The sequence below is a fragment of the Ovis aries genome, chromosome 3 (assembly GCF_016772045.2).
Source record: "Ovis aries strain OAR_USU_Benz2616 breed Rambouillet chromosome 3, ARS-UI_Ramb_v3.0, whole genome shotgun sequence".
Taxonomy (NCBI): Eukaryota; Metazoa; Chordata; class Mammalia; order Artiodactyla; family Bovidae; genus Ovis; species Ovis aries.
The window spans coordinates 194,850,501-194,872,506 of record NC_056056.1 but is presented as its reverse complement, the minus strand read 5'-3'; the positions used below and the strand labels follow the sequence as shown (position 1 = coordinate 194,872,506).

The 22,006-nt window shown below is 35.8% G+C and overlaps 1 protein-coding gene across 1 annotated transcript in view; it reads left to right on the top strand.

Moving 5' to 3' along the window:
- The window catches only part of PDE3A (phosphodiesterase 3A), a 368,430-nt gene that overhangs the window by 222,012 nt on the left and 124,412 nt on the right, over positions 1–22,006 (top strand). Inside the window, exon 2 of the mRNA XM_004007550.6 lies at positions 1,493–1,543. Within this exon, the coding sequence (XP_004007599.3) occupies positions 1,493–1,543 (51 nt within the window). The remainder of the gene's footprint in view (positions 1–1,492; positions 1,544–22,006) is intronic.

Sequence of the window (22,006 nt, the reverse complement as noted above, 5' to 3'; positions counted from 1 at the left end):
GAAAAGGCAGAGGAACAGAGATCAAATTGCCAACATCCATTAGATCATTGAAAAAGCAAGAGAGTTCCATAAAAACATCTACTTCTGCTTTATTAACTATACCAAAGCCTTTGACTGTGTAATCACAACAAACTGTGAAAAATTGTCCAAGAGATGGGAATACCAGACCACCTGACCTGACTCTTGAGAAATCTGTATGCAGGTCAGGAAGCAACAGTTAGAACTGGACTTGGAACAACAGACTAGTTCCAAATCGGGAAAGGAGTATATCAAGGCTGTATATTGTCATCCTGCTAATTTAACATATATGAAGAGTACATCATGAGAAATGCTGGGCTGGAGAAAGCACAAGCTGGAATCAAGATTGCCAGGAGAAATATCAATAACTTCAGATATGCAGATGACACCACCCTCATGACAGAAAGCAAAGAACTAAAGAGCTTCTTGATGAAAGTGAAAGAGGAGAGTGAAAAAGTTGGCTTAAAACTCAACATTCAGAAAACTAAGATCATGGCATCTGGTCCCATCACTTCATTTCAAATAGATGGGGAAACAGTGGAAACAGTGTCAGACTTTATTTTGGGTGGCTCTAAAATCACTGCAGATGGTGACTGCAGCCATGAAATTAAAAGATGCTTGCTCTTAGAAGAAAAATTATAAACAACCTAGACAGCATATTAAAAAGCAGAAACATTACTTTGCCAACAAGGGTCCATCTAGTCAAAGTTATGGTTTTTCCAATAGTCATGTATGGATGTGAGGGTTGGACTAAAAAGAAAGCTGAGTTCCAAAGAACTGATGCTTTTGAACTGTGATGTTGAAGACTCTTGAGAGTCCCTTGGAGTGCAAGGAGAGCAAACCAGTCCATCTTAAAGGAAATCAATCTTGAATATTCATTGGAAGAACTGATGCTGAAGCTGAAACTCCAATAGTTTGGTCACCTGATGCAAAGAACTGACTCATTTGAAAAGACCCTGTTGCTGGAAAAGATTGAAGGCAGACGGAGAAGGAGATGACAGAGGATAAGATGGTTGGTTGAATGGCATCACCGACTCGATGGAAATGAGTTTGAGTAAGCTCCGGGAGTTGGTGATGAATACGGAAACCTGGTCTGCTGCAATCCATGGGGTCACAAAGAGTCAGACGTGACTGACTGAACTGAACTGAATTTGCTGTCATTACTATATTGTCTTGACCTTTGGGGCTTTCAAGGGGACACTAGTGGTAAAGAACCCTCCTACGTAGGAGTCATAAGAGAAGCAGGTTTGATCTCCGCGTTGGGAGGATTCCCTGGAGGAGGGCGTGGCAACTCACTCTAGTACTCTTATCTGGAGAATCCCATGGACAGAGGAGTCTGGCAGGCTAAAGCTATTTAATACTTTACTATTAAAACATAGGTTTCAAGTCTATTATTCTATATAAGAAGACTATACATTGTTGACATATAAAATAGGGATCATTTAATTACTGTCATTATTATATTGTCTTACAGCTCATGGGGCATTCAGAATGGGACCACAAGCGAGGGCCACGAGGATCACAGGTAAGTTTCTTTTCCTTTTTTGCATTTTGTTGCTTAACACGTGGAGCCATGACTTTTCTGAAACTCAAGAAATAAGGACAGAGAAGAGGCACAGCAGTCATGCCATTTGTTTTTATTTTTCTTAGCTGTAATTAAAGTCTGGTTTCAGATCCCAAGGGCAGATATCAGTATATTCCTCTGAAGTGCTTTCTAGTATCCCAGATTTGTTATGTTCGTGTTCCTCTCAATAGAGATTTTATATTCATCTCGTCTCTACAGAATTTATTTTGATCAGCAACCTACTCTCTTGATTTTATTCACTTCATTTGATAATTTTTCTATGTATTTCTTCTTGTCTCTATCTTCCTGGTTTTGGTTAAATATTTTGAAATATAATCACATTAAACCCTGAACTAATTACAGATTTTATCTCTAAATGAACTGTCTTCATCTTAGGGAAATAGAAAGATGAAAGGACCTATTATTTAGGAAAAGAAACAAATTATAAACCTTTCTATATTACCAGACTGTTCTCATTGTCTTACTTTATGTCTTAGGCAAGGAGAAATCTTCCATGACGCATTTATGCTTTTTAATGACCTAATTAGACAATGTGGATTTGTTTTGCTTTCATAATTACTTTGCCTGACAGAATAAAGGCTGAATTTTACACTGAGAAAATTATCTTTCCTCCTAGGGTACTTTGTGAAGAAATAGAAAAATCAGTTTTCTCTTAGTTGTCTGCACTTACCTGACTGTAAACATGCCAAATAAAAGATAACACTAAAAATATGGTTAAGAGAAAGAGAATTGGATATGCAGTACTGCATATTAAAAATCATTTTGAAATATGAAATTCTCCCCAGAGTTTTACCAAGTTGACATGACCTGTGCTGTCGTTAAGTTTTCATGGATAACAGCTTCATTTAGGTCACTGAGAAAGTACAACCAAGTCAGTCAGTTGTTTTTAGTGGCAAGGTTAATAGCTGTGTTTGCTTTTTTGTCTGATATCAATTTGATGAGTAGATAATATAAATCAGTCCAATTAAATCAGCATTATCCAAAAGAATTTATGCCTCACTTTACCTTACTCGTACTTCTCTATTTTCTCCAACAACTCGCCCTCTGTACCCATTTAATATTTTAAATCAGAATTTGCTGCCAGATTGGTAATGAATACATGGTAAATTATTTGTAATTCTAGATCTATCAAAGGTAAAGATGAGCACCAGCAAGAAACCCCAGGTTTCTGGGATAAGGGGGCTTCCCAGGCAACATAGTGGTAGAGAATCCATCTGTCAGTGCAGGAGATACAAGAGACATGGGTTTGATCCCCTGGCTCAGGAAAATCTCCTGGAGGAGAAAATGGCAACCCATTCCAGTATTCTTGCCTGAGATAGTCCATGGACAGAGGAGCCTGGCGGGCTACAGTCCATGGGATCACAAACAGTCGGACATGATTTAGCAACTAAACAACAACAATAGAGTATACCTTTATCTCACCTTGATTCTCAACTCAGATAACAATTCTCAAAGTCAAAAGCAAAAACAGTACGTATACATATAACTGATTCAGACTGTTGTACGGCAAAAACCTACACGACATTGTAAAGCAATTATACTCCAATTAAAAAACAAATAAGTGTTTTAAAAAGCAAGAACACATACCCAAACATTAAAAAGATACCAGTTACAACAGAATAGTTTATTTGGAAATTCAAGGTAAATTAAGCACAGAGTAAAATCTCTAATTCTAATTCCCCACCAGAGGGGGGAAATAAGACACTGTATTTATGTTTTAGATCATTGATCTCTTCTTATCTTGCTATTACTTCCTTGAACAATATGTCTAAAGCCTTTCAGCCATTTGAAGGGAATTGCTGACTGCATTTGAATACAGACCTCTAAGTATTTTAAAATACCACAAGGCCTCATTCAAATACCATCTCTTTAGGAAAAGATTTAGTTTAATTGAAGACAGATTTTTGACCACTTACTATGTGGACAGCACTGTGGTAGGTCTCAGTCTGAGGGAAAATCGAGTGACAAGTTTATTGTGTTCTGAGAGCTTACAAGGTATAGTTGGAAATAGAGCAATACTTGAGTAGATAATGTGCCTATAAGGCAGAGTGGTAGGTGTAAAATTAATTATATAAACAAAGTATGATTAGAGTTTAGGTGGGACAGATTGTTGATTTATGCCTAGTAGAAATGGGAAAAATGGTGTCTGAGGTGAGCCTTCAAGATTGTGTTACAAGATTTTAGAAGTGTAAAGAAGGAAAGGAAAAAGCCTGAGGAAAATGTCTGAACTGGCAAAGTGTGGGGTTGTTTGGATATGTGTGAACTTTCTTTATCACTGCTTTATAAAACTGACTGGCTAGGGAGCGTTACAGGAACCCCTGTGAAGGAATGATCCAGAGAATGTCATTTTTTATTGATTAGATGAGGAAGAAGTAAGGAGGGTCAGGAGTTTGAAATCCTGTACTTCACAGATGAGTGCCAGTAACCCAGGCCTGTTCACAGGGAAAATAATGAGGTTAGTGTTCACAATGTTGAGTGAGAAGCAAAGATGACAATCCCCAAAGGGAATTTCAGATGGATACTTGAGATGCTGTTCTGGGCTCTGTAGTCAGATGAAAGGGCTTCTCTGGTGGCTCAGCAGTAAACATTTGCCTGCGATGCAGAAGTCCATCTACAATGCAGGAGACACAGGTTTGATCCCTGGGTCAGGAAGATCCCTGGGAGAAGGAAATGGCAACCCACTCCAGTATTCTTGCCTGGGAAATTCCATGGACAGAGGAGCTTGGAGAGCTCCAGTCCATGGGGTCACAAGAGTTGGATATGACTTGGTAACTGAACCACCACCACAGCCAGATGAGAGCAGAAGATGTCAACTAAAGAGTACCAGACATACATATGATAATAGAGTTACATCAGGCAACAGATCCCAGAAGAAGAACATGAAAAGAGAAAAACAGAAGAAAGGCTGATTCTTGAGAGAGGCTCAGCATACGGGCTGAGACGAGTCTGGGAGGGAGTTAAAACATACACACAGGCTCAGTGGAGACAGAAGAAGGAGAACTAATGCAGAATTGAAAGTAGTGAGCATGCTGACAAGCTACACTCAAAAGAGGGCTGAGGCCACAAACACAGGTTCAAGAAAATTAAAAAAAAACATGGGAAATGCAATCGAATGTAGTGATGAGCAGGGCATTAGTGGGCTCTGAGAATGCACTTTCAGTCAAGCAGTGGTGAAAAGCAGAATACAGAAATTAAGAAGAGAATTAGTGTGAGGTGGGGTTTCCCTGGTGGCTCAATTGGTAAAGAATCTGCCTGCAATGCAAGAGATCTAGGTTGAGTTCCTGGGTCAGGAAGATCCCCTGGATCAGGAAGATCCCTTGGAGAAGGGAATGGCTGCCCACTCCAGTATTCTCTCCAGGAGAATTCTATGGACAGAGGACCCTAGCAGACTACATACAGTCCATGGGGTCACAAAGAGTCAGACATGACTGAATGACTAACACATTCACTTAACTTTCACTTTTTTGTGTGATATATTGAAAGGATCTCTTGGAGGAGTTTAGTTTTAAAAGAAAAGTAGAATTAAGACAGAGGTGAAAAATGACAAGGTCCCAGTGTATGGCAGTGAACTATATTCGATATCCTTTGATTAACCATAATGGTCAAGAATATAAAAAAGAATATTGATGGTTTAGTTGCTAAGTCATGTCACACTCTTGAGACCCCATGGACCATTCAATATCCTGTGATTAACCATAATTGTAAAGACTATAAAAAAGAATGTATGTGTGTATAACTGAATCACTTTGCTGTAGAGCAGAGATTAATACAACATTGTAAATCAGCTATACTTCAGTAAAAAAAAAGAAAGAGCAATAGAAGTGAGGAAATTTTTTTTGTGCCAAGGTGAGATATATGTCTTAATAACTGTTAATGGCAAAGAGAATCAGTGTAGAGGAGAAAACACTGGAAGTTCTCAATAGTGACCTATTTAAGGACTGAGAAAACAGTGTAGTTCAGGGCAGGGAATGCACTTTCTCTCTAAGTGGTCCTTTGACACCCATTTATGTGTTTTTCTTACACTCCACCAGTCCGTACCCTGAACTCTTCCATTTACTCTAGTTCAGAAAAACTGACCATGTTCTTAAATGAATTATCAGACAGATCCACCAATAAGCACTAATGAAGAAGCTTTGGAAAGAAAGTAGAGAAATTTATACCAGAACAGGAGACAATAAATGGGGACAGGTAGTACAAAAATGAAATGTTGCTTACTCACTAAGTCATGTCTAAGTCTTGCAACCTCTGGGACTGTAACCCACCAGGTTCCTCTGTGCATGGAGTTTCCCAGGCAAGAATACTGGAGTGGGTTGCCAATTCCTTCTCTAGGGAACCTTCTGATCCAGGGATCAAACTCACATCTCCTGCATTGCATGCAGTTTCTTTTACCCCTGGGGCTTCCCTGGTGACTCAGCTAATAAAGAAACTGCCTGCAGTGTGGGAGACCTGGGTTCAACCCCTGGTTTGGGAAGATTCCCTGGAGAAGGAATGGCTACCCACTCCAGTACTCTTGCCTGGAGAATTCCATGGACAGAGAAGCCTAGTAAGTTACCGTCCATGGGGTCACAAAGATTCAGATGTGACTGAGTGACTCACTTTCTTTACCACTGAGCCACCAGGGAAATAATGTGAGCCTGATGACTTCAGTTTTCTTGATAGAGAAAGAGCATATAAACTTAGGGATATTACAGTGGAAAACCTTGAATGGCAGAAAATATATGAAGTACATTTGTTTTAGGTTTCCAAAATGGGGACTGACTTGATGTGTGAGCATCAATAAATACCTGGTAGATAGCAGTGCGCTGTCACATATGTGAGGGGCAGCCTGCAAAACATATATTGGTGTTTTTCATGTAAAAACACCAATATATGTCTTGCACTGTTTTTAACCTTCAAGAAGTCAAAAACAAACTAAACAATTTTGGCCTTCAGGAAGGAAGTATATAGTTTTATCTAAAGTCGGTATTAGCTAGGAGGAAAAAGAAATGATCAGCTCGTATTGAGAACATTCATCATGACCAGGATAAAGTTAAACTTCTGACTTTCCTCCTATGTGCTTTCTAGACAGAAGTTTCCCTCAAATTTAATGTCGTCTTTCAAAATTATATATATATTATCACAAATAATAAAGTTTACCTTTCATATAAAATTCCTATAGAACAGTGAATATCTTACTTCAAGTTAAATTCAGCTCTTAATTGTATATGACTCTTCAAACTCAGCAAGAATTTAATTAACATTTATTTATTTACTCTATTCTCAGTAATTCTGTGACATAATTTGTCAGCTCGCTCACACATTCAGGCTGATGCTTTCTTCTTCCTTTTTTTTTTTTTTCCTTTTAGTATAAGCTCTCAAATTCTAGATCATCCAAATTAGGGAAGATGCTAAATGATATATAAACTTCAGCAGCAGGCAGAACTCTTTTTCTGGCAGCATTCCCAGTAATACCAAATGAAGTCAGAGGATAAAATTCTCAGAAGGCAATTAAGTGTTTTTCTTGTTTTGTTTTCTCTTTGCTATAAATTCTTGAAGAAAAGCTTTTCAGTGGAAAGTTAAGAGAGAGAATAGAAAATTGTTCTCCTTTGAAAAGTTTACGAAAGGTAAGAGGGCATTGAAGGAACCAATAGTTTCCTTGTTACTTAGCTAAGAGTCTTTGTGGGAAAAGATCACTTTGATTTGTGAATTGTACTAGGAATTTTAATGTACTGGGAAGGTACTAGGAACATTTTAACATACTAAAAACCAGTGGGCCTGTATTTATCAATAGTTAGAGACTAGCAGGTTCTTTCGTCATTTAGTGCATTTTTGATACCTTAAACTATCAGTAGAGACAAACAGATCCTGTAGTCATTTAGTGTGTATGTCTCTGTGTAGTATATATACACTAATAATATATATATTAGCAACCAAGCTTTATCAATTACACTTAAGACCACTTTTGAAGACACAACTTATGTGTGATATGTTTAATCTTCAAATAATTGAGGTATATTTTTAGACATGAAATTCTGGTTTGTCTAAGTGATTGAATTATAGTATGTACAACACAAGAAAAATATCTGAATATTCTGGTGGGAAAAAAGGTAATAGGTAGCAATAGACTTTTAATATACTTAAAAAGAAATGGAAATATAATACACTACAATTTATGGGATATATTAGGTTGGCCAAAAAGTTTATTCAGGTTTTCTGTAACATCATACAGTAAAACCCAAATGAATTTTTTTGGCCAACCCAATAGCAAAAGCAGTTCTAAGAAAACAGTTCCTGGAAGTAAATACCTACCTCTATGAATAATTATATGCCAACAAGCTGAGCAACTTAGAAGTAATGGCTGAATTCCTAGGAGCACACCGTGTACAAAGACTGAACCAGGAAGAAACAGAAAATCTGAACAGACCAATGATTTAAAACCTTCCAACAAAGAAAAACCAAGGCCAGAAAGTTTCACGGGTGAATTCTGCTAAACATCACACCAATTTCTGCCAATCCTTTTCAAAGTCTTCCAAAGAATGGAAGAGGTGGGAATACTTCTGAACTCATTTTATGATGTCGGCATGATGTTGCTACCAAAACCAGAAAAGGACATGAGAAGAGAAGTGTAAGTCATTACCCTTGTAAACATAGGTGCAACAGTCCTTAATAAAATATTAGCAAACTGAGTTCAACAATACATTAAAATGATCATACACCATGATCAAGTAGAATTTATTCCAGGAAAGCAAGGATAGTTCAACATCTGCAGATCAGTCAGAGTGACATACCACATTAACAGAATAGAGAATAAGATTCTTATGATCATCTCAATAAATGCAGAAAAGCAATTGACAAAAATTCAACATCCGTTTATGATGTATAAAAAAACACCTCTCAACAGTGTGGTTATAGGAGTAACACGCCTCAATATCCTAAAGGCCATATGTGACAAACTCAGAGTTGACATCTCACTGCATCAGCTTTTCCTCTAAGAACAGGAACATGACAAGGATCCCGCTCTCTCCTCTTTTAGTCAACATAGTATGGAAAGCCCTAGCCAGAGCAATTAAGCAAGAAAATAAATAAAAGACATCCAAATTCAAAAGGAAGAAGTAAAACTGTCACTATATACAGATGACATGATATCGGATCTAGAAAACTGACGTGATATCAGATCTAAAAATGAAGTGAAGTTGCTCAGTCGTGTCCGACTCTTTGCTACCGCATGGACTGTAGCCCACCAGGCTCCTCCATCCATGGAATTTTCTAGGCAAGAGTACTGGAGTGGGTTGCGATTTCCTTTTCCAGGGGATCTTCCTGACCCAGGGATCGAACCCGGGTCTCCCGGATTGTGGGCAGACACTTTACCATCTGAGCCACCAGGAATCAACCAAAAACCCTAAAGACCTCATCAAAAAGCTGTTAGGACTAACAAACAAATTCATTGATGTTTCAAAATATAAAATGAATACCAAAATTCTGTTGTTTCTTTGCAATAATAACAAAGTATCAGAAATAAAAATAAAGAAAGCAGTTCCACTGACAATGCATCAAAAATTACAAAATACCTAAAATAAATTTAACCAAGGAGGTGAAAGAACTGTGTATAGATAATTATAAGACATTAATTAAAGCAATTGAAGAAGACACAAAGAAATGGAAAGATATTCTGTGCTCGTGAATTAGAAGAATTAGTGTTGTTAAGATGTCCATAATATCCAAATCAATCTATGTATTCAAAGCTGCTGCTAAGTCACTTCAGTCGTGTCCGACTCTGTGTGACCCCATAGATGGCAGCCCGTCAGGCTCCCTGTCCCTGGTATTCTTCAGGCAAGAACTCTGGAGTGGGTTGCCATTTCCTTCTTCAATGCATGAAAGTGAAAAGTGAAAGTGAAGTTGCTCAGTCATGCCCGACTCTTAGCAACCCCATGGACTGCAGCCTACCAGGCTCCTCTGTCCATGGGATTTTCCAGGCAAGAGCACTGGAGTGGGATGCCATTGCCTTGTCCCATATTCATGCAATCCCTATCAAAATTCCAGTGGTATTTTTCAGAGAATATAATAGATATTCCTAAAATTTGTATGTAACTAAAATATTTCAAATAGCCAAGCAATCTTGAGGAAGAAGAATAAAGCTTAGTATATCACACTCACTTATTTCAAAGTATATTACGGAGATGTAATAATCAAAGGGCTTCTCTGATGGCTCAGAGGTAAGGAATCTGCCTGCAATGTAGGAGCCATATGAGACACAGATTCATTCACGTGTTGGGATGATTCCCTGGAGGAGGGCATGGCAACCCTCTCCAGTATTCCTGCCTGGAGAATCCTGTGGACAGAGGAGCCTAGCAGACTTCAGTTCATGGGGTCGCAAAGAGTCAGACACTACTGAAGTGACTTAGCAGGCATAGTAATCAAAACACTGTATTACATTAAAACAGACACACAAATCAATGAAACAGAGTAGAAAGCCCAGAAATATAAACCCTCACATATATTTATGACAAAGTAGGCCAGAATATACAAAGAAGATAGAACAGTCTCCTTAATAAATGGTATTGAGAAAATTGAAGAACCATACACAAACAAATAAAACTGGACCACTCTCTTACACAACATACACACGTTGAATCAAAATGGATTAAAGACTTGAAGATAAGACCAGAAGCCATAAAAGTGTAGAAGATAAGTAGCAACCTCCTTGATTTAGATTGTGGTAATGATCTTTTTTAACACCCAAAGCAAAAGCAATAAAAGCAGAAATAAACAAGCAGTACTATATCAAGCTAAAAATTTTCCTCACAGCAAAGGAAATCATAAACAAAATGAAAAGGCAGCCTACTGAATAGGGGAAAATATTTACAAATCATGTATCTAATAAGTGGCTAGTATCCAAAATATATAAAGAGCTTATACAACACAATAGCAAGACAAAAACAATTTGATTTTAAAATGTGTAGAATATTTTGATCGTCATTTTTTTCCAAAGAAGTTATACAGATGCCCAATAGGTACATGAAAAGATGCTCAACATCACTAATCCTTAGGGAAATGTAAATCAAAACCACACTGAATTATCACCTGTTAGAATTACGTATCAAAAAAAGACAACAAGCAAATGCTGGCAAGATGTAGAGTAAAGAAAACCTTTGTACACTGTTGATGGAAATGTAAATGAGTGCAACGACTACAGAACACAATGGGTTTTCCACAAATTAAAAACATAACCACCAAATTCCACTTCTAGGTGTTTATTCAAAGAAAATGAAAACACTTATTGAAAAAGATATATGCACCCCCGTGTTCACTGCAGCATTATTTTCCATAGCCAGGAAGTGTCTTTTAGTGGATGAATGGATAAAGATGTAGTATATATACACAATGGAACATTACTCAGTCATAAAAAAGAATGAAATCTTGTCATTTGTGACAACATGAATGGACCCTGAAGGCACTAAACTAAGTGAAATAAGTCAAACATAACAAATACCATAGGAGCTCTCTTATATGAGGAATTTAAAAAAAAATTCATAGATACAAGGGACAGACTGATGACTGTAAGGAATGGAAAGTATGAGAAATGAGTGAACTCTTTTTTCTAAATTTTTTTAGTTTCAATAAATTGACATCAATTTTTTTAATTAAAAATTATCTGTATCCTCTTTGGTAGCATGACTTTAATTATCTGTCACATACTAGAAGCTCCAAACTATAAAGCTTCTAAATTAAGAAACTTCTAGGAGTATTTTCGGAGGATGCCCTGGTGACCCACTCCAGTACTCTTGCCTGGAAAATTCCATAGACAGAGGAGCCTGGTGGGCTGTAGTCCATGGGGTTGCGAAGAGTCAGACACAACTGAGCGACTTCACTTTAACTTTTCACTTTCATGCATCAGAGAAGGAAATGGCACCCCACTCCAGTGTTCTTGCCTGGAGAATCCCAGGGACGGGAGCCTGGTGGGCTGCCATCTATGGGGTCGCTCAAAGTCGGACACGACTGACGTGACTTAGCAGCAGCAGCAGCAGGAGTATTTTACATCTCAAGGATGAATTTTGATTGGAAGTTATCATTATTCAGTATCTTGTCTACTTGGGTATTCAGGAGAATGGATCTGTTAATAATAGCCACTAAAGATGGTGAACATAAGTATTTGCATTTTAGTGAATCTAATTTGGTAATAGACCATTTCTTTCTCAGTTAAATCATTTTTTTTTTTAAATAGGAGAGTATAAAGAGTAATTTAAATGCCTTCTAGGCATACCTGGAATAATGTTATATAAATTTATTACTACTAATTCCATATAACATATTTTAGAAAGACTGCCTTCCAGATTTCCCTATAATTTATTCCAGGAGATTAGTATGATCAGACTGGGAGTTCATTATTACATCACCCAAATGCCTGATGTGTTACCAAGGATAATTCATGCCCTGATGAAGCTGGCTGCCTGTGTTAGTTTTTTTTTTCCAGACATAGTGTTTTTTTTAATTTGCATTTCCTTCTCCTTTTTTTCACTTTTCCATTTATTAATCTAATAACTATTGCCACTGGTTTAGAAATTGTTCCAATAATAATTTTATTTTTTGGTTACCCTTCAAGAAAAGTTTTTGCTGTTATTGTTGTGTTGTGAAATTCGTTTGAATTTTGTTTATATAGACAGAATCACATGCCAAATATTTGTCTAGGCCCTATGCATGTTAGGACTGGCCTTGCCATCGTGCCCATGAGTGGCAGGGGAGGACCTGCTTGTTTAATATTTGTTGAACGACCCTTGTATCTTGAAGACTGCACATCATGTCCATGTCACATGCGTTGCCTTATGCTTGTTTTTGTTAAATCAAAACTTTCTGGCATATTATATGAGATAAAGATGAGTTTTTCACACTTATCCATTAAATCCTCCTCTAGATATTTTAAGTTTTACACCAGTAGATTATATTAACGCATATACACGGGATTTAGAAAGATGAGAATGATGACCATATATGCAAGACGGCAAAAGAGACCCAGATGTAAAGAACAGACTTTTGTCTGGACTCTGTGGGAGAAGACAAGGGTGGGACGATTTGAGAGAATAGCACTGAAGCATGTATATTACCATATATAAAATAGATGACCAATCCAAATTCGATGAATGAAGCAGGGCACTCAAAGCTGGTGCTCTGGGACAACCCAAATGGATGGGATGGGGAGGAAGGTGGAAGGGGGTTCAGGATGGGGAGACACACGTGCACCCGTGGCTGAATTCATGTCAATGTATGGCAAAACCCCCCACAATATTATAAAGTAATTAGCTAAGAGTCAGATACGACTGAGTGACTTGACTTTCACTTTTCATTTTCATGCATTGGAGAAGGAAATGGCAACCTACTCCAGTGTTCTTGCCTGGAAAATCCCAGGGATGGGGGAGCCTGGTGGGCTGCTGTCTATGGGGTCGCACAGAGTCGGACACAACTGAAGTGACTTAGCAGCAGCAGCAGCCTCCAATTAAACTAAATTAATTTAAAAAATTTTACCCAGGAATAAGATTTACACTGTTGGATAGTGTAAACTGTTGGATAGTTTTACCTCAACCCTCATTCTGTGAAATTGCTTTTATCTAGTTATTTACTGTTATGTCTTTAAGTTGCATTGAGAAACTTTATAAGACAGTCTTAGAAAATCTGTCCTGCTTAGGGTATTTTTGGAAATGTCCACAACATCCTCGGTGTCAAAAGGATGTAGAGCCATTTTTGTTTAGAGAAGGGAAAGTGTTGTTTCTCTTTAACAACCAAATCCAGCAGTGGCAAACCCCCTACCCTCCAACTGATACAAGGAAAAATGCTTCCAGGCGTTATCAGGTGTTCTTGGGAGGCAAAATTACTTCTGATTCCGAACTGTTGCGATTATGGCATAATCTCTTTGCCATGTATATGGAAGAGAATATTAGTAAATAGATATTTACTGATTAGTTTCAATATGTCTTATAGAAAAATGAGAAGACGCTTCTTAATTATATATGCTTTCAAGCTTTCCAGCTTCTTTGTCTTTAATTGGAGTTGATTTACAGTGTTGTGTTAATTACTACTATATGGCAAAGTGATTCAGTTATACATACATATGTATATACACACATCTTTGTTATGTTCTCTTCCATTATGATTTATCATAGGATATTAAATATAGTTCTCTGTGCTACAGTAGCATTTTGTTGTTTATCCATTCTGTATATAAAAGCTTACATCTACTAACCCTAAACTTCCCAGATTCCATATTTAAGTCTACTGAACATTAATTTTAAAGATCATAATCATTTCATAGTGAGGTATTAGTCAGCAGAATCATGTCCTAGAAAATTAGGAGGAAAAATGCCTTCTTTCCACTTAAGCATTCAAGTGTCAGTGGAGCAGCCTGGGAGGGCATGACTGTCTAGGCAGTGGGTTGTGCAGAGCATGTGTTTCTGCTCAACAGATGGATGACCTTGAATAGGTCACTCTTTATTAAAGCGCTGATCTCTCTCAATGGACCTCAATGAACAGGAATCAAACAAGTCAAAAGAAATAAAAGGGAAAATTGCCACTGGCATTTATGCTTTTTCCTCCCATGTTTGTAGATCAGTGGACATGTTGTTTAATGCTTATCGAATGACCCTCTTATCTTGAGGACTGTGAACATCAATCACACGTCACTTGCACCACCTTATGCTTGTTTTTGCCAAATCAGAAACTTCTGGTACATTATATGAAACAAAACAAATGAAGTAAGCAACTGTAGATGAGAGCTGTTTATCTGCTGGCACTGTGAACAGCTTAATCAACAGACAAATTTACTGAATTATGAAAGCAAACTTTGAAAGAGAGTAAATAGTACCTAACGCTGTAAGCCACAGAGTTTTCAGTTGTTGTTATATAGTGAATTTTTTAGATATCTTGGTGTAGACAGTTAGAAAATTCATTAATTAATGCATGCATTTTTGCATGTGAGTTCATCCAAACTAAATATAGACATTTTAGAAACTAATCTTGGATCTCTCAAGTTTTGCCTTCCATTTGCTATACTACTGGAAGAAAGATATGGAGATTTGAAAACTGTCCATTTTATCTTTGAATTGTAGTACCTCACAAAGGGAAATCATTTTATTTCATGATGGGGAATTTTATGCAATCTCTGACATAGACTAAGATCTTGTTCTTTACTGATTATGAAAACATACTCGAAAAGGAAAGTTTAAGGGGAAGATTTTTAAATTTTTATTCTACTTTTTACATAAAACCAATGAAAAAAGACTGACTATCGTTAGATTTTTCATAGGAGACAGAAACCTAAGACTGGTATATATTGCCTAGAGCAAACCAGGTAGAACAGGAGGTAAAGCTGAGTGAAGTGAGGAAGGTCAAAAGACAGTTGGGAGGTCAGTTAACTAGAAAGGGTGAATTAAGGCAACAGAAATTGGAAATAGTTGTGGGAAATAGTTGATCTTTTAAGGTGAATATGCACATCTAGTATTTAGTATACAAATAAAAAGGAAAAAGTTCAGATTTTACAGTATCTTCTTGGTGCAATTTATAGAAACTTGAAGAAAATGAATGTCTTCACTTAATTTCTTAGTGGTAGCACATATCCAAGTTGTTTGTAAAAATGTGTATTTCTATACATAACAGTCTTAGTCATGGCATAGGAATTTTTCCTTGCTTTCATTCTAAGAACAAACTAAACGGTTATTCAATAACATTCCTCATCTGAATTTATAATGTCTATAATGTCATCAAAAATACTTGTTTGTTTGTTTGTTTGTTTTAAATTTTACAGAATTTTATACTGGAGAATGCAGGTTACATGACTTTCCTCATTAGCCTTAAATGATTGTTGTACTTTGTATAAAATGCACCCATTAGACAAAATAAAGTAAATCCAAGGAACTGGTATTAATAGTTACAGAGCAAAGTCTTGAAATAACATGAGAGATGTTCATGAACTGCAATTATCTCAAAAGTCACAAACATGAAGTTTTTTGTCATGTTTGATTTTCCAGATCATTGTGGGTATTTTTGTTTGTTTTTTGTTTTGATTTTTGTTTTGTTTTGTTTTTGCTTTTGTGGTACTGCTTTGTGCAATGACCAATTCCTGGAAAACTCTGAGTGCTACAAGTTCAAGTTTATTCTTATTGGAAATCTGCAGGTTATCAGATTTGAATCAAAATAGTTTGTTTGCTGAATTCTGTGGCCTGATGGTTAAATACTTCTGGTGACAATTCACACTTGGATTTCTACAACTGTTTCCATTTTAGAGTTCTATAATGATGTTCTTTTCTTTTCAAGTTGTTTTAACTGTAAGACTACAGAAAGCTGTTTATACTGTGTCTGTGATACATACTTAAAAAAGCAGTTAGAAAAAAAGTAGGGGAAGGAAAAAATAAAGAGAAGGCAATTGTGGCTGAGACCAACAGATGGAGTAGAAATTTCTAAAGTAAACCAATGTGATCAGTCAGAAAGATAAAGAAGTGCAAACAGATGTAAAAGCTCTCGTTTCCAAAGGATTGTACGCACAGAGATAGGAAAGAAGTTGTATATCAAATATGATACAAGGAGACCCAAGGGAACCAGGATTAGTAAATACAGAAAAGACCATTTCATAAAGCAAGATAAGAACGTGACTTTGCAACCATGTTGAGAAGGTTAGAAACATACATAAAGGTCCTTTGATTTTGATCATAATTTGGGAGTTTGACGGTTCTCTGGTTCTTAAAAAATGTGACAGTATGATACATGTTTATTACATTTTTAGGCCTTTATATGACTTTTTATAAAAATATTCCAATGTACCAAGTATGCTTATGAAATCTAATCCTAGGACAATTTTGTTTTCTTCTTGATAAGTGCTTTATGGATATTATTAGCTACTTTAAAACAATAACTATTTTTATCTAGAGTGAATTTCTGCCAAATACTAAGAAGGAAAAATAGGAATATAAGTAATACTTCTGACTTCCCAGTGTTTAACAGAAATTCTTTTTACCATTTTATATTGATGATCATGAAAATTTTGATTGGTAGATGCAATATAGGAAGTGAACCATTTTCCCAGAATGAACAGTGTATCATTTAATTATGTGCATAACTAAAACATGTGAGATGCTGTGTTGCATTAAATATCAAAGTGGATTGCCATTTCCTTCTCCAAAATATCAAATAGTTGAAGCCTTTCTTTTATATTATAAAATATTTCAAGCATGCAGCAAAGTACAGTGAACAATGTACAGAAACCATATTCCCATGCATTTAAATCTATAATGTTATCTAAAGAAGATATTATTATTTCTTTTTTCAATCCTGCTTTGGATTAGTAACAGTCTGTATTGTAATAATAAGAAATGAAAAAAAAAAGCACAAATACTTTTTAAGGAAATTTCAGTTTGGTATGAATATTTATCATGTGAAGTTAAAATAATGCATTTTCCTCCCCTGTCTTTTTCCATAAACAAAAGCCACAGTGCCAAAACCAAAACATAAGAAATAGTAAAATTATATATTTTTCTTCTTTTCGAACAGAAATAGCAATGCCAAGTTCAGTTTGTTCCATTGGATTTAAGCCAAAAAAATGGCAAAAAATAGTGAAAAGCCTGGTCAGATCATGTGTCATAAGTTTCTATTAAAGGCCTTATATAAATTTCAGATCTCTGTGCTCCCTGAGACAAGATCACTATTGCATTTAAAAAGTCCATGTTATGAGAAAAAAGGGAGAAGGGAGAGAGGAGGGAGGAGACACCCTGACTTTGAACACTATATATGTATACACACACAGACACGATTCTAAATATTTAATTGATAGATGATTTCTTAGAAATATTCTCATTATCACCATTTATATACTTTTTCTCATTACTAGATTTATATTTAGACAAATTTATTTCATAGTATTTGTGTGGGAATTTACAGAATAGGGAAAGAATTAGGATATGAGAAAGAATTAAAGACTATGGGAAGAAATATGGCAAGATTAGTTTTTCAGGAAGACAAGTAAGATGCATTTTAGTTTTCAGAGTATATTGATAAAAATGTAATCAAGTATTATCTATTTTAATATCATTTGCTAGTATATGACCACTGTATTGGACTTCCTGGTGGCTCAGACAGTAAAGAAATCTGCCTGCAATGTGGGAGACCTAGATTTGATCCCTGGGTTGGGAAAATCCCCTGGAGAAGGGAATGGCTACCCACTCTAGTATTCTTGCCTAGAGAATTCCATGGGGCTGGAAAGAGTCAGACATGACTGAGAAACTAACACTACTTTTTTTTTTTTACTACCTTATTTAAATAAATATGTATCTAAAAATATGTTAACATATTAATAAATACCCAAGTATAGTCATAAGCATTCCCTGTATTAAAAATAAAATAATTATATATTTGGAGATATTAAGAAAAGAATATATGAAATTTTATTAATATTAAATATTCTGTTCCAGATAGATTCACTTTCTTGACCAGACTTAAGTTTCTTAAAATTATCACTGTATTGGGTCACCAGTTTAACTTCTTAAAATTAACCTCCTGTACAAAAACTATAAAATTGGAAACTGATGTTATTATCTGTTGACACAATGTATTCTAAAAGTGTTACTTTCAGTACATTTCCATTAATATTTAATGGTTATTTTAGCAGCTTAAAAGGTGAATATATCCTATACAATTTTTTTAATATAAATTTGTTTATTTTAATTGGAGGTTAATTACTTTACAAATTTGTATTGGTTTGCAATACATCAACATGTATCCACCACAGGTATACAAGTGTTCCCCATCCTGAACCCCTCTCCCTCTTCCCTCCCCATACCATTCCTCTGGGAAACATGTATAATATCATATATGAAACGAGTCACCAATCCAGCTTCAATGCATGATACTGGATGCTTGGGGCTGGTGCAGTGAGATGACCCTATACAATTTTATTTTAAAGCTTATTTAATCATTTATATGGAGTTAGGGTAACAGATTGTACTGAGTTTTTCTGTCTTACATCCAAATGAACTTTTTGGTCAATTTAGTGTATTCATCTTTTCTACATTTGATCGCAGTAGAATCAAAAATTAAAATAAGTATTGTAAAACATCCTAAAGCAACACTAGATTTTCAGATTTTTTTCAGTGATTAATATAGACCAAAGAATACATTTACATTTTGGCATTAAAAAATGGGATATGTAGCTAATGTATGAATAACTTGATGAGGGTATAGAATGTATTCTTATTAAGCTCCAAAACATTTTACCCATAAATTTTAATAAAATTCCAGTATGGGAAGTGCCTGCATATTTGTGTATAAACAAATGAAGCAAAAGGCTTAAAGATTTGGGTTGACTTCAAGCCCAATTTCATAAGGCTTTTCTAACAGCAATTGTAAGCTTGGGCTTCATTACTGATGGTAGTTTTGGCAGACAGAGCAGAAGGATTAGTTCAATAAAATCTGTACTGGCCAGATGACACCTGCAGTGTTACATTCAGTTCTGAATGTCAAATTTCAGTAGGGCTGTTGAAAACTGAGGCACTCACATGGAATGAAGTTCAGAATATCTAGAAACCATATGGGAGAAAAGATGTGTTTTCTCAAATCAGCAAAAGTGTTGGATCTAGAAGGAATTGTGTTTTCTTTTTCTAATTTTTTTTTACTTTACAATACTGTATTGGTTTTGCCATACATTGACATGAATCGCCACGGGTGTACATGAATTCCCAATCCTGAACCCCCCTCCCACCTCTCTACCCATATCATCTATCTGGGTCATCCCAGTGCACCAGCCCCAAGCATCCTGTATCCTGTATCGAACCTAGATTGGCGATTCGTTTCTTACATGATAGTATATTAATGGATACAAGTATATGTATGACTGAGTTCCTTCACTGTTTACTTAACCTGAAACTATCACAACATTATTAATATGCTATACCCCAATACAAAATTAAAACTTAAAAATAGAATAAAAAATAAAAATTTAAAAGATACTATTTGGATAAATAGAGCACAAGTGAGGCAAGGTTTTTATTGAATACAAGAAAGATTTTTCAGGCAATTCAAATTGATTTAGAAATAAGGTAATGATTTTCCTGAATGTAAGTTTGGTTCAGAGATTGTTACACAGAGAATAGTTTCTATTACAGTAGATGGACTAACTTCATATGGTGTTTTTGTTTGTTTCAGTAGTGATGAATAGTCCAAGATGCTAAAATCTCAGTCTTCTAAATTAGTGTGCCTCAGAAAATAATCCTATAATTATGCTCTTCATTTGGTGGAAATTTCCAAATCTAGGCATGCCCTAAGTTTTAAGCGCAGATCTGGACTGTATAGAATAGAGTAGAATGGTCACTTCCACTTGGGGGAGCAATTTTAAAGCATTTTGTCCCAAGGATTAGCAATATGCATTCAGTATAACGTGAGGAGTTTATGAGAGATTCTGTTAGACAAATTTTAGATGCACCTAGGAAGTCTTCCTTTTAGGAAATTTCCCATGTGTTATGAAGAGTGCCCCTGTTTCTATACTGTTGACTTAAAGGAGTTAAAATGAATGGTGAGAGGATTTCAGTGCCTAAAATAACCTTTTTGTTTCATGCCTACCTGAAATTTGAGAATTAGAGCTAATTTTTTTTTTTTTTTTTTTTTGCTGTTGCTTGCCTGTTCATCTATAGATTATGGAAGCTTACTTTTTTTATTGATTTTGGTCATTTGTATGAATGAAGTATAGTGAGAGGAATATTTGATGAGATTATGTAAGGGCAAAGAAACGATGATACTTGAGTTGAAAGACAGGTAAATGACACTGAGGATTGACACTGGTTTCTAAATGAACTGAGGATTGATACTGGTTTCTCTTCTGGCATGAAGACAATAATTTACAGAACTTCAAGGAGAGCCACTCATAGTGCAGTCTACATGAGCAGCACCCCCTGGGGGTGTGCAGTGTACGACATGTACAGCTGCACGCTTGACTCTGCTTAGCCCTTTAGGTCTACTTCTGCACTCATCACGGAATGATGATACTAAAACCTGAACTTGATCGTGTCACTTGATTAAGAAAGAGGCTACAAGGCCTGTTATTTTCTGACTTTTAGCTCTCTCCTCACATCTTCCTTCTCTTTCCAAAACAGATCACTTTTCCTGTACCTTGGATGGCATCATGTTATTCCACTCTTCTGTGCTTTTACAAGCGTGTTTTCTCTGCCTGTAATTTAAATACCTTTTTTCTCTTTTATATTGTTAAAGCCTTCTTCAACACAGTTGAGATATTGAGCACCAACTCTTATTTAAGCATTATCTGTGCTCCCATAATACATTTTCATCCATCATGCATTTATCATAGAAAGCTATGCAGAATTTCCTGCCAGACTGAAACTTCTCATATTCAGGAACTATGTCTTGTTTGAATCCTCTGCAGTGATTGCCACTCAGAAGTTGTTCAAAAAATGTTGAGTCAGTGAATGAATGCATGAGGTGTGCAGTGTAAAATCGAAGCACACAGAACTTTCATTTAACCTAGTTCACAGTTTGGCTGTGATGTGGCCTTGCTTTAATTTGCAGATAACTGGAGTCCCAGTGAGTATTCAGGAAAGCATATTTTGAAGAAATGCTAATTGTTGCAACAGAGGCTGCACTTTTAAAAATATATATCTTATTACTGATTATACATGGTGACAATATTTACCAAATTGTAGAGCTACTACTGTTAACAAAGTCTGAATAACTTTTTGTTCCATAAGGATTTTCAACAGAAGTTATAATAAAGAAGGAGAACAGAGATGCTTTTAAAAACAAGAAACCCAGAAAGTGATCAAATCAAGCCTATGATAAACTTCTTTAACTTCTTAAGTATTTTTTAGGTTAATATTAATTTTCATTTTGAACAAAAATATGATCTGGGAGGAAAAAACTTTACAGCCAAAGTTCTAGAATGATGTCTGAGGCGTTTTAAAACTATCATAGAATGTTAAACAGAATATTTTATTAGCTTAAAACATTTCACTAAACTCCCAAATAAAAACCCAATCTTTTCACCCAAACATAAATGATTCAAGTGTTGTGAAACTTTGTAATCTTTTTATTTGGTATTAAATCTACATTTATCTAAGATTCACAATGTCCTTCCTTCTGCATTTTCTGCTATTTTTCTTCTTCATTGATTACTTGGAGTTCTTAAGGTTCCGTGTTAAAATTTATGGAAGAATATAAAAATAATAATATTACCCTTGCACAGAGTAATAAATATCTTTTGAAAGAATAACTACGTGAGCAGACAAGTCTCTTAAACATAAGATACGCAAGTAATTTTAGTATTTCAGACAAAACTATTTACCACCATGACTGCTAAACTCTAATTCTGTAGTTCAAGTGTGTAATTTGTTTTTTACTTAGAAGTTATCCTGCTAAGATGCATGAAATACAGAATCCAGAGATGTC